General features: G+C 38.0%; 1 protein-coding gene and 1 pseudogene across 2 annotated transcripts in view; both read left to right on the plus strand.

The window, feature by feature from the left end:
• Positions 1-8,677, plus strand: part of STAM2 (signal transducing adaptor molecule 2) — a 54,833-nt gene extending 46,156 nt beyond the window's left edge. For both annotated transcript variants that reach the window (XM_074399694.1, XM_003921976.4), the window contains exons 12-14: positions 198-351; positions 3,247-3,416; positions 5,992-8,677. In XM_074399694.1, the coding sequence (XP_074255795.1) occupies positions 198-351; positions 3,247-3,416; positions 5,992-6,220 (553 nt within the window). In that variant the 3' untranslated portion in view covers positions 6,221-8,677. The remainder of the gene's footprint in view (positions 1-197; positions 352-3,246; positions 3,417-5,991) is intronic.
• Positions 8,678-8,826: 149 nt separating this feature from the next.
• On the plus strand, positions 8,827-10,409 carry LOC101031416 (large ribosomal subunit protein uL15-like; annotated as a pseudogene).
• Positions 10,410-12,578: the final 2,169 nt, after the last annotated feature.

Consider the following 12,578-nt stretch of genomic DNA (forward strand, 5'->3'; position numbering starts at 1 on the left):
TGCCTAAGTATCAGCCTAGTTATTACAAGGATTAAACAGTTCTTCCTCTCAGTTTTCCTTTGTGAATATTCTTTCATTAAATATAAAAAGAGCCTTTTAATATATGAATATAAATTGTGCTAAATTAAAAAAACAAATTTATGTTGCTAAATACATGCTAAAAACTAGAATATTATAATACCTTTCTTCTACATCAGGAAGCATTCAGAATTGTCTGAATTGAATGTAAAAGTCTTGGAAGCTCTGGAACTCTATAACAAATTGGTGAATGAAACACCAGTGTACTCAGTCTATTCAAAGCTCCACCCTCCAGCACATTACCCAGCTGCATCATCTGTGGTTCCAATGCAGGTGAGCATGTTTTTCGAGAACATTTTCTAAGTTATAAACAAGTTTTAAAGTAAAAGAAAATGTTTTACAGCAAAGTATTAAGATTTCTATTGTCTGTGAATAGAATTATAAACCTTATCTTTGTTTTGGTAAATATTGGTTAAACAATTAACATTCACCAAAACAAATTAGACAGATACTCATATTTCACAAAAACATTTTAGTTCAGTTTTAACATGGATGAAAAAACCATTAAATATGTGAGGGTTATTCTGGTTCTTCATATGGTTTTGTAATTATAAAGCATAGATCTTTTATGTAAGTATAAATCCTTTTTGTAAATGTGGAATGTATATACCTTTTTTTTTTTTTTTTTTTGAGACATAGTCTCTGTCACCCAGGCTGGAGTGCAGTGGTGTGATCTTGGCTCACTGCAACCTCTGCCTCCTGGGATCAAGCGATTCTCCTGCTTCAGTCTCCTGAGTAGCTGGCTCCACAGGCACGTGCCACCACACCTGGCTAATTATTTATTTTTAGTAGAGACAGGGTTTCACCATAATTCCTGACCTGAGGTGAACCACCTGCCTTGGCCTCCTAAAGTGCTGGGATTACAGGCATGAGCCACCATGCCTGGGGAGTATAAATCTTTTGATTTAGGATAGTACCTGACATATCAGAAGTCTCCCAGGTGAGGTATTAATGCTGTTCCTAATGTTTGACAAGATTTAACATTTCATGTAAAATGTCCATAAAGATTTCTTTGACTTACTTGATTATTAATAGGCACAATGAACTTCTTGATGAGTATGCTTTATACTTCCTTTTCTTAGCTGCATGACTTAAATGATTAAAAATTTATGCATAGCAAAGGAATACAGATCTAGGAGGTACAGACTCCATAAGCCATCCATGAACAGCATCTTTTTCAAGTACTTACCACCTTTTTTGTGGGCTTGCCATATGAAGTGAATACTTGTATTTGTCAGTATCCCCATTCAGAAGCATTTTTGAAATTTCAGCCAGTTAGCCAATTGAATTCAGAATGAGCTTGGATGAGCAAAATTCATGTTAATTTATGAAAACTGGTGTATAAAGGTGCATGTGAAGGAGACACCCAAGGAGAAAGGGTAGAAGGTGGGTGCATAATTTAGATGACTTGACACAACATAATTGTTAAGTAAAAAAAGAATAGTCACTATGGTAACTGTCACGTCAGACAAGATACATTTATCAAATATGCCATGCTTTGATCTTTTTGAAACTTAGGAGGGTAGGAAAGATTTCTGGCTGCAAAAGACATTTGGGGTTTATTCAGCATTGCTTCTGTTTTCAGAGTTGTTTGCTGCTGCTGTGAAAGTGGAACAAAACAGCAATGTCTGCACCATTGTATGATAAAACTATGTTGGCTTTTTTGTGTGTCTGTAAAGGGTTATTTGCCATTATGTGTCAGGTTTTGGTGTTTAGTCGCATTCTACTTACAGACTGCATTTTGCCAAGCACAACTCATTTCTCTAAAAGGTTCACTTTATTTCTGTTTGATTCCTCACATAACCTGTATCTACACTATTCACTCATAAGAGCATTTGAAATATTCAAAAGTGTTTTTTGTTTTTTTTCTTTTCTTTTTTTTTTTTTTTGAGACACAGTTTCGCTCTTGTTACCCAGGCTGGAGTACAATGGCGCAATCTCGGCTCACCGCAACCTCTGCCTCCTGGGTTCAGGCAATTCTCCTGCCTCAGCCTCCTGAGTAGCTGGGACTACAGGCACGCGCCACCATGCCCAGCTAATTATTGTATTTTTAGTAGAGACAGGATTTCACCATGTTGACCAGGATGGTCTCGATCTCTTGACCTCGTGATCCACCCGCCTCGGCCTCCCAAAGTACTGGGATTACAGGCTTGAGCCACCACGCCCGGCCCTCAAAAGTGTTTTTTCTAATTTGACAAAAATATGTCTCTAGTAGAAGCAGTTGGGATAATACATTAGTTATATCTGTGTAGGCTACTCATGAACCCTAAACTGCAGAAATTCAGTTTCGCAGTCCCAGCCTATTGTTAGTAGATTGTTACATGTCTACTAAGGAGGTAATGTGATTGTACTTAATATAGTTTATTTGACATTTCTAGCATCCTAAATTTTCAGATGAATGGTCTTTGCTTTAAAAATAGCTTAATTTAAAACTGGATTGATGATCATTATGGTATGATATGATATTAAATGGATGCATTATTTTGAGGCTATATATGGTAGACAGGTGGTGGACCCTGTCCTTAAGGAGCTGTTGTCCTGAAAATAAGTAGGACACATAAAAATGTCCAAAGAGACCTAGACCATTTTTGCTATTCCCTGAAGATACATGTCTTTTACCCACAACTCTTCTTTTCTTTTGTCCTGTTTGTCTTAAAGGCAGGAAATAAACATTGCCTGGGAAGGCCTGGCACCCTTATACCATTTCTTTTTCAGCTTTTTCTCTTAAGTTTTATTCTTAGGAAGGAGTTGGATGAGTCACCCTGAGATGAGGATAAAGAAAGTTATCATTCTCATAGTGACTCGAAGTGATGGTGGGCTTCCCTTCAAGGGAGTGTGTAGTTTTCTGTGGCTCTACAGCAAGACATGTTTACTGAGCAATAGGCAACCTGGATAGATTGTAATCCACTACTTAAAAGTACACCACCTGTTTTCTTCCAACTTGCTGCAAAAATAAAAGAACAGTCAAACAAATCAAATTTCTGTAGATTTGGCACTGTGATTTGACAGCTCTCCACTTTTAGTTCTGAGATGGATAGATTGGTAGAATCAGATTGCTTCTCAAAGAACTATATTTTTTCTTTCCTGTAAGTCTTTTAACATTTTAAATATATTATTAGGCACATGTTTGGGAGATCAGTGAATCAGCTTTTTCTTTTTGATTACTAGACATATCCAGTTCAATCACATGGTGGAAACTATATGGGTCAGAGCATTCACCAAGTAACGGTTGCCCCAAGCTATAGCCTAGGACCAGATCAAATTGGTCCACTGAGATCTCTGCCTCCAAATGTGAATTCCTCAGTGACAACACATTCTGCTCAAACTTCATATTTAAGGTAAGTTTTGGGAACTGTGTTACTTTTGTAATTTTGTGTGTTAATTTTCCTAGATTTTCAGAATGAGAATCTATAGACCCTTATTAAGATGAAGTTACAGAACTGTTTATTCATAATCCTGTGAAGTGGAATGGTGTTACCTTAGCTTTGCTGCCCATACTGGGATGGTTGCCCTTACTTAAACTTGTAGTCTGCATCCCTGGGACAAAATAAAGCTAATTGTTCTTTATGAGACTAAGCCCATGATGTGCTTAGCACTGTGGTATAATCAGCCTGTAAAGTAGTCCCAGACTTATTTATCTGCATGCACTCCTAAAAATTAGAAAACTTGTTACTTTGACCCTTAGAAAGAAGGGTGTTTGAACTGTAGAATTTGTAGTTGAGTTTTTTTTTTTTCCCCCAAGACAGCGTCTTGGCTGGGCACGGTGACTCACACCTATAATCCCAGCACTTTGGGAGGCCAAGGCAGGCAGATCACAAGGTCAGGAGTTCAAGACCAGCCTGACCAACATGGTAAAACCCCATCTGTACTAAAAATACAAAAATTAGTTGGGCATGGTGACTTGCACCTGTAATCCCAGCTACTTGGGAGGCTGAAGCAGGAGAATCACTTGAACCCAGGAAGCAGAGGTTGCAGTGAGCTGAGATTGTTCCATTGCACTCCAGCCTGGTGACAGAGCAATTCCATCTCAAAAAAAAAAGGAAGAGGATCTGACTTGGTCACCCAGGCTGGAGTGCAGTGGCGTGATCTCAGCTCACTACAGTCTTGACCTCCTGGTCTCAAATGATTCACCCACCTCAGCCTCTCGAGTAGCAGGGACTACAGGTGAGTACCACCATGCTTAGCTAATTTTCGTATTTTTTTTTTTTGTCAAGATGGGGTTTCACCATGTTGCCCAAGCTGGTCTCAAACTCCTCAGCTCAAGGGATCTGCCTACTGTGGCCTCCCAAAATGATAGGATTACAGACGTGCACCACTGCACCCAGCCCTGTAGTTCTGTTTTTTAATAAAAACACTTCTACTCTAAAAGTTATATTTAAATCTTCCTTTCTATTCACTTTGCTTAACCATACAAAATGTTCATTCAATATAATCATATGTAGATGATCTGTAAGGTGTCTTCCCACCCTCAAATTCCATGAGTATGAGTTTTAGATAGTATATGAAAATGAAATAAATCTCCTATTAGTGTTCAGTTAGAATAAAATACAAAATTTTGCCATCCTTGGTGACACTAGTAATTATGGAGGAAAAAACTGGTGTAGTGTTGAAACTAATACTCTTTTATTGTAAGCAGTGTATTTGGTGGAATTTAAAATTACATAATGTTTTTAAATTAAAACTCTTTTTAAATAGATGGGGTTTTATCACCCAGGCTGGAGTATGTGGTGTGATCATAGCTCACTGCAGCCTCCAACTCCCAGGCTTAAGGGATCTTCTAAAACCTCTGCCTCCTGAGGAGCTGAGACCACAGGTGTATACTATGCCCAGCTAATGTTTTTAATTTTTCATAGAGATGAATATTGCTGTGTTGCCTGGGCTGGTCTCAAACCAGCGTGGCCTTAAGCAGACCTCTTACCTTGGCCTCTCAAAATGCTGGGATTAGAGGTGTGAGCCTCCAAGCTCAGCCCTAAAATTACATATATTTCAAAAGAAATGTATGCCCTAATAGTTATAGGAACAGACAGAAGTCTTCCAATTTGCTATGATTTTTCAGCATAGTTTGCGAAGTGTCAGTAGATAAACTATAGTTTTGGACTATCCTGAGGGTACATTTTGGGTCCTATACACACTGCACTGTTTTTCCTTTGAAAGTAAAAAGTGATTACTGAAGGAAAGCTTGAAGGATATTTGCAGAGAAGAGGTAGACTTCTTTGTGCTCGATTTGGAGATGGGGAAGGGAGACTATTGGTTGAAGGTGGCATCTTGAGCCAGGGCTTCATTCTCACTGCAACTGGCCGAGGGTACTTCTATCAGAAACAGTTTGCATCTCCTCAGATGGTTTCTAAATGTTTTTAGTTAGAGATTCTGGAAGTTAAATCGGCCTTAGAATCTACATTTTATTTCTTCTCAAGTACCTCTCTCTTCTTACCAAATATAAAAACTACATTAACAAGCTCATCGTGGTGGCTCACACCTGTAATTTCAACACTTTGGAAGGCCAAGGCCAGAGGATCACTTGAGCCCAGGAGTTTGAGACCATCCTGGGCAACATAGCAAGACCCAGTCTCTACAAAAAAGAAATTTTTAAAAATTAGTCAGGAGTGGTGGTACACCTCTAGTCCCAGCTACTCAGGAGCCTGAGGCAGGAGGACTGCTTAAGCCTAGGAGTTCGAGAATGCAGTGAGCTATGATCTGTACCCCAACCTGGGCAACACAGCAAGATCCCATCTCAAAAAAAAGAAAATTTGATTAACAATATTCAGTGGCAGGAGTGATTAAATTGTAATCAGAACAGCAGAGCTACATAAACTTAGAAGATGGAAAGGGCATTTTTGTCGTGATGATTGATGTCTAACTGTAACCTAGATATTGCAAAGTAATATGGTTTTCTTTATACAATTTTGTTTGTAGCACTGGACAAGACACTGTTTCCAATCCTACTTATATGAACCAGAAATCTAACCTACAATCAGCTACTGGTACAACTGCTTACACACAGCAAATGGGGATGTCTGTGGATATGTCATCTTATCAGAACACTGCTTCCAATTTGCCTCAACTGGCAGGCTTTCCGGTGACAGTTCCAGCTCATCCAGTTGCACAGCAGCACACAAATTACCATCAGCAGCCTCTCCTTTAGAAACAAAGCAGCCATTTTCTTGAAAGCCTTCCTAAGTGTATTATTCAATCCTTGTGATTCCAACCTGAAAACATTAAAACTTTTTTCCTCTCAACTCAAAAGGACTATGAATGAATAAAGCACAAAAACCTCTCATACTCTACAAGGCCATAAAACGTTTTTGGGGTTTTTTTTTGGTCTTTTTTTTTTTTTTTTTTTTTTTCCAGTTCATTTGAAGTCAATCTTTTGATTAGAGGCAGCTTAAAGATGCTTTCAGTTAGTTTTGTCTTACTTTTCGATTTATCTACGTAAATCTAGATACCTGTTAGGTAGCCTTATGACACTAAACAGTATGAGATAGGAGTGTTAAAATATTATTTTAAAGAAACCACTGTTTTCCCCTAAAATGTCATAAGAGCACTGAAGAACTTGAAATGATTTTTTCAGAGTGTCTTACTAACTTTTTTTGTGTGTAAGCATTTAGCTTGCCAGCATATTTTCTTTTGGCTCCTTAAATTGCAGTTGTGTTTGCAGTATTGTCACTTTTGCTCTCACTGATATGTTCAGTAGTAATTAGCGTATAAGCAAGAGCAATTTGGAAGGAACAAAAATGTTTTCTGTGATTAACAGTGAAGACCTTATAAATGCAGATGTGTGATAAAGCATCTAGTCAGTCCCCCAGCCAGTCATGCCAACTGTGCAGGAATTTGTCCCACAAAACATTTCCATTCCCTAAGGAAAAACATTTGCTTTTCTACATGTATCTCTGATATTTAGAATTGCCACTAGTAACCTTTTCAAGTGACTTTGGCTATTCTCTAATGAAGATAACGGTCCATTCGTTTTTCTCCCTGCAATATGGTATGCAGAGATGCTGCATATCCTTTTTATGGGATCATGTGAATTTGAGCCATGAGACATTCCTGATAATTTGTTGTGAGATATACCAAGCATGGATGATAAGTATGTTTTTAGTGATGTGGTTTTTTTTTTTTTTTTTTTTTTTTTTAAGTGATTCAAGTACCGTTGCTAAGCTGTCAGCATACCAAGCTGTTGAAAAAATCGACCATTTATTTCTGAAGTAATTCTGAGCCTGTGGAATAATAGCAGGTGATGACTTCATAGATGACAGATTGATAGGGAGGCTATTGAAGCAGTTTTTCTGAAGCCCGTATTTTGAGTTAGTTTATAGTGCTAATAGGTTCTATATAACTGGGATTTTGGTAGTAAGCCAGTAGGGATTATTTTTCTCCTAAAAATTTGCACACTACTTCATCGTCTACCAATTTTTTATATAATGCAAAATAGAAATTGCAAATACATATGCATATGGAAACATATTCAGACTGGGAAAAACAATGGACATTAGTTTTTAAAAAGTTACTTGCATGGAAGCAGGATTTCTATATTTGTTTTTTAAAACAGTCTTAACTACTAAATCCATTTCAAGATAGTGCTCTGAGAATTTTGTTATTTATCTACAGAGATTTGATTATAAATGTGTTCATTTTTCAAAGAAACTTTATCCTAGAACAGAGTAGTCTATATGCTACTTGATCTACATTTAAATGGAAAAATTAGCAGTATTTGAAAGCTCAGTTTATGTCATTGTCTTACTTCAGATACAAAAAACTGAACAGAAAGTTTTAACCTTTAATATCTCATGTCCTGTTTTTCATTCAGTATTTACCTATATGTTAATTCAAGTTATAAACTTCTGAATGGCACCTTTCTGGAAACAAATTTGTTCTTTACAAAATAATAATTTTAAAAAACCATTAAAAAATCCAAAGCTGCTCTTGGTAATAGTCAACATTTGCATATATATGGAGTTTCTTACATTTTTTCTCCCAAACTGTATTTAATAAACTTATTTTAATGTTTGTGTATTTCATGTATAATTGTGATCTCAGATATAAAAGCTTAATTCAGCATGTCTTTGAGCCAGTATAAATACTGCACACTCACTAAATTGAGATCAGCCATTATGAATAATGTAGTTTTAGAATAATAAAACATTATATATATATATATATAGTGTATATTGACACTTATAAGTTTATACATGAAGTTTTTTTCTCTTAATTTTTTTTCATATCTAATAAATTTCGTGTTGCAGGCTGTTGAAAGTTAAAAATGATTTTAAATCTGTGTACTGATGATTCTTCAGGTGTTAAGAAACACAAGGTTATTTTCTTTCCTTTTTATGGGCTTACCGGTTCTATTTATATTAAAACCTGTTTATAATTGTTTTCTGCCAAAGGAATTGTCTAACTTCAGATTTCTACATTGGGTTCATACTTAACTGTTTTATATCAGAAGTAAAAAATAGCATCTGCTTTTTCATATGAAATCTTGGTACATCATAAAGAATTCCCGAACATTTATAATAGAATAAATTTTATTAATGTAGAAAATATCTCAGAGTGTTAAAATATATTAAGTGTGGGATATATTCTTACAGTTTGTAAAATGTACAGTCAACCAATATTGTCTTCTAATTTGGTAATTTATAAAATTACTTAAACAAGTAATTATATTAGGATTTGAAATTATTTGTAGATGTCATGCTATTTTGAATAATTTACACTTTGACTACATAATGCATTTTACTGTATGTTTTGAAGGTGGTTATAGTTTCATTTTTTAAAATTTAGAAAGTTGATTTTAAATGTTTTAGGTATATATAGCTTAGGGATTTTTTTAAAAAAAGGCTTTCTTAGTAAAAACCATAAATTTAAAAGCTCCTAAGTCCTAGGAGAGGGCTTATTGAATTGTTATAAGAAAGTTGAAGTTACATTAATAAGTAATAAATTATATATGGCATTGATCTATAATGTTTTGTTTATATAAGAAGGTACTTTTTCTTTCATCATCAGTTTTAGCCAGTAAATTAAAGGGGAAGACTCAGTTTTAGGGATTTGATTTTTTTTGTTTGGTTTAGCTTTCTTTCAAAAATTAAAGGTTTATTTCTAAAAGTTTTCCCCAGAGTCCAGGTACAGTGGCTCATGCCTGTAATCCCAGCACTTTGGGAGGCTGAGGTGGGAGGATTGCTTGCGGCTAGGAGTTTGAGACCAGCCTGGCAACATGGCAAGACCCCATCTCTACAAAAATTTTAAAACTTAGCCAGGCATGGTGGTGCACCTGTAGTCCCAACTACTCAGTAGGCTGAGGTGAGAGTATTGCTTGAGGCTGCAATGAGGCGTGATCATGCTATTGCACTCAAGCCTGGGTGGCAGAGTGAGATCCTGTCTCAAAAAGAAACTTCTGGATAGTTCACGAGACTTGCCGAAGCCTTCCTCTTTCATCTGGGCTGCCAACATGCCATCCAGAATGAGGAAGACCCAGAAACTTCGGGGCCACGTGAGCCATGGCCACGGCCCCATTGGCAAGCACCGGAAGCACCCCAGAGACCAAGGTAATGCTGGTGGTATGCATCACCACAGGATCAACTTCGCCAAATACCACCCAGGTTACTTTCGGAAAGTTGGCATGAGGCATTACCACTTAAAGAGGAACCAGAGCTTCTGCCCAACTGTCATCCTTGACAGATTGTGGACCTTGATTAGTGATGGCTGCTAAAAACAAGACTGGGGCTGCTCCCATAATTGATGTGGTGCAATTGGGCTACTACAAAGTTCTGGGCAAGGGAAAGCTCCCAAAGCAGCCTGTCATCGTGAAGTCCAAATTTTTCAGCCGAAGAGCTGAGGAGAAGATTAAGTGTGTCAGGGGGAGCTGTGACCTGGTGGTTTGAAACCACATAGAGGGAGGTTCATTAAATGTTAACTGCTTTAAAACAAAACAAAACAAAACAAAAAACTCCCCCAGGAGAAGAATTCTAATTTTATCAAGCTGAATTAAAATTTGAATCTTTTTGTTTTTAAACCTTACTGTGTCAAAAGAGGCATTATGTTGCTTGTGTGATAGTAGTGTCCCTACAAGTTTAATGTACCTGAAATGTCACAATGTGACCTTACAGTAGCCACCCCAACCCCACCCTTATCTGTGGTGGATACATTTGCAAGATCCTCAGTGGATGCCTGAAACAGCAGATAGTACTGAACCTTATGTCTATATACTGTTTGTTTTCCTATGCATACATACCCCTATGATAAAGTTTATTAATTTGGCACTTAAGAAATTAACAGCAGAACTAAAAAGATGGAAGAGTTGTAACAATACACTCTAATAAAAGTTATTTAAAACAGAATTGTTTATAATTTTTCATTTAATATTTTTGGACTGTGGTTTAAATCTGGGTAACTGAAATAACAAAGTGAAATCGTGGGCCAGGCATGGTGGCTCACGCCTGTAATCCCAGCACTTTGGGAGGCCAAGGCGAGTGGATCACCTGAGCTCAGGAGTTCAAGACGTGCCTGGCCAACATGGCGAAACCCTGTCTCTACTAAAAAATGCAAAATTAGCTGGGTGTGGTGGCACATACCTGTGATCCCAACTACTTGGGACGCTGAGGTGGGAGAATCGCTTGAACCTGGGAGGCAGAGGTTGTAGTGAGCCGAGATAGTACCATTGCACTCCAGTCTGGGCAACAAGAGCAAAACTCCATCTCAGGGGGGAAGTAAAATGGGAAAGGACGGACTACTGTATTTGGAAACAGGGTCTTTGCAGATGTCATTAGTTACAGATCTTGAGGTGAATTCATCCTGGATTTAGAGTGGGCTCTAAATCCAATACATAGTGTCCTTTTAAGAAGAGGAGAAGTTGGGCGCGGTGGCTCAGGCCTGTAATCCCAGCACTTTGGGAGGCCGAGGCGGGTGAATCACAAGGTCAAGAGATCGAGACCATCCTGGTCAACATGGTGTAACCCCGTCTCTACTAAAAATACAAAAAACTAGCAGGGCATGGCGGCGAGTGCCTGTAATCCCAGCTACTCAGGAGGCTGAGGCAGGAGAATTGCCCGAACCCAGGAGGCGGAGGTTGCGGTGAGCCGAGATCGCGCCATTGCACTCCAACCTGGGTAACGAGTGAAACTCCGTCTCAAAAAAAAAAAAAAAAAAATAGAAGAGGAGAAGACACATGAAAAGAGGCCATGGCAGTGAAAGTTGAGTTATGCTGCCAGAGGGAAAGGACTACCTGGGATAGTCCTTTAACTTTAAAAAGTTAAAGATTTATTAGCATTCATTAATTTATTCAATAACATTGTACACTGGGGATGCTAAGAATTTGCATTTCCAAGCCAAACTTCTATTTGTGGTTTCACCATGCACTAACTAGTTGCAAAATATCAGACATTGCTCTTTGATTTTAAAACTACTTCCATATACATTATCTTTGAATTCTCATAGTTCCTGTTAGGTAGAAAAGTAGGTGAAGAGGTTAAATAGCTTTCACAAGGTCACATGCAGTGACAAAGCGGGAATTACAACCTAGGCTCTATTTGGTGCTAAGAATGTGTCCTCACTATACTAATGAGACTGTTACCTAGAAAAAATTTCTTTATTAAGGTTGTCAGAATGTTTCAGCTCCCTTTCTCACAACTCACTGAGCTGGATAGGGCTGCAAAGGGCTCAGTAGTTATAAAATGCCTTTAGATGGGAGAATGCTAATGCAAGGAAGAGCCTTAGAGTGGATGGATCTATTTAATGTGTACATTGTAGTACAGTTAGCCCTGTCACAGATGGCTGATGAGACCAGAGCTTGATGCAAACAGACTGGCTGTTTCTGAGAATCCGTGTGGTTCTGTCACACAGAATGGGTCAAACATCTGGCAAATGGGCGCTCAAGGTTTCAGAGTACTGTTTTCTGAACAGAAAAGAGCTAAATTCAAGGAATTGCTATGAGGAAAAAGCAGGTGACTACTTGAGGCTAATTTAGTTGTGAGGAGAGTCGTTCTGAGTTGAAGGCCATACATACAGCCTGGTTTCTTCAAGAACCAAGAACCAAGATTGCTGAGAAAACAAATCTTGCCTTTGCTAGGGTTCTGTTCTATTGTGGATGATGGCTAAGCTCTAGAATCATATGTTGGGGTCTTCATGAGCTCTCCCTGTCAGCTTTTCTAAACTCTTCTTCCACTCTCACATACACTCTAGACTTTAGCCACCAAACCCAAAATTCCTCAGGTGACAATCTGACTTTTTTTGTACCTGTTTGGCCCTGTTATTTTTTTCTGTCCAGAATACTTTTGTCCACCTAACAAATTATCCTTTCAAGTGTCAGCCCAAATTTCACTGGTCCCCAAACCATGCTGTGATTCTGAAGTAGCTTGTAACCATGTTACAGCAGATGCCCTGTTGCATTGGAATGTAATTTGGCTCACTCAACATGCATTTCTAAACCATCTCCTTACTTAGATTCCTCTTAAGGAAGTCAGTAGGTAAGATAATAATATTTGCCTTCCCAGACTCTTGCAGCCAAGGGT

This window comes from Saimiri boliviensis, chromosome 5 (genome assembly GCF_048565385.1).
Source record: "Saimiri boliviensis isolate mSaiBol1 chromosome 5, mSaiBol1.pri, whole genome shotgun sequence".
In the NCBI taxonomy this organism is placed as follows: domain Eukaryota; kingdom Metazoa; phylum Chordata; class Mammalia; order Primates; family Cebidae; genus Saimiri; species Saimiri boliviensis.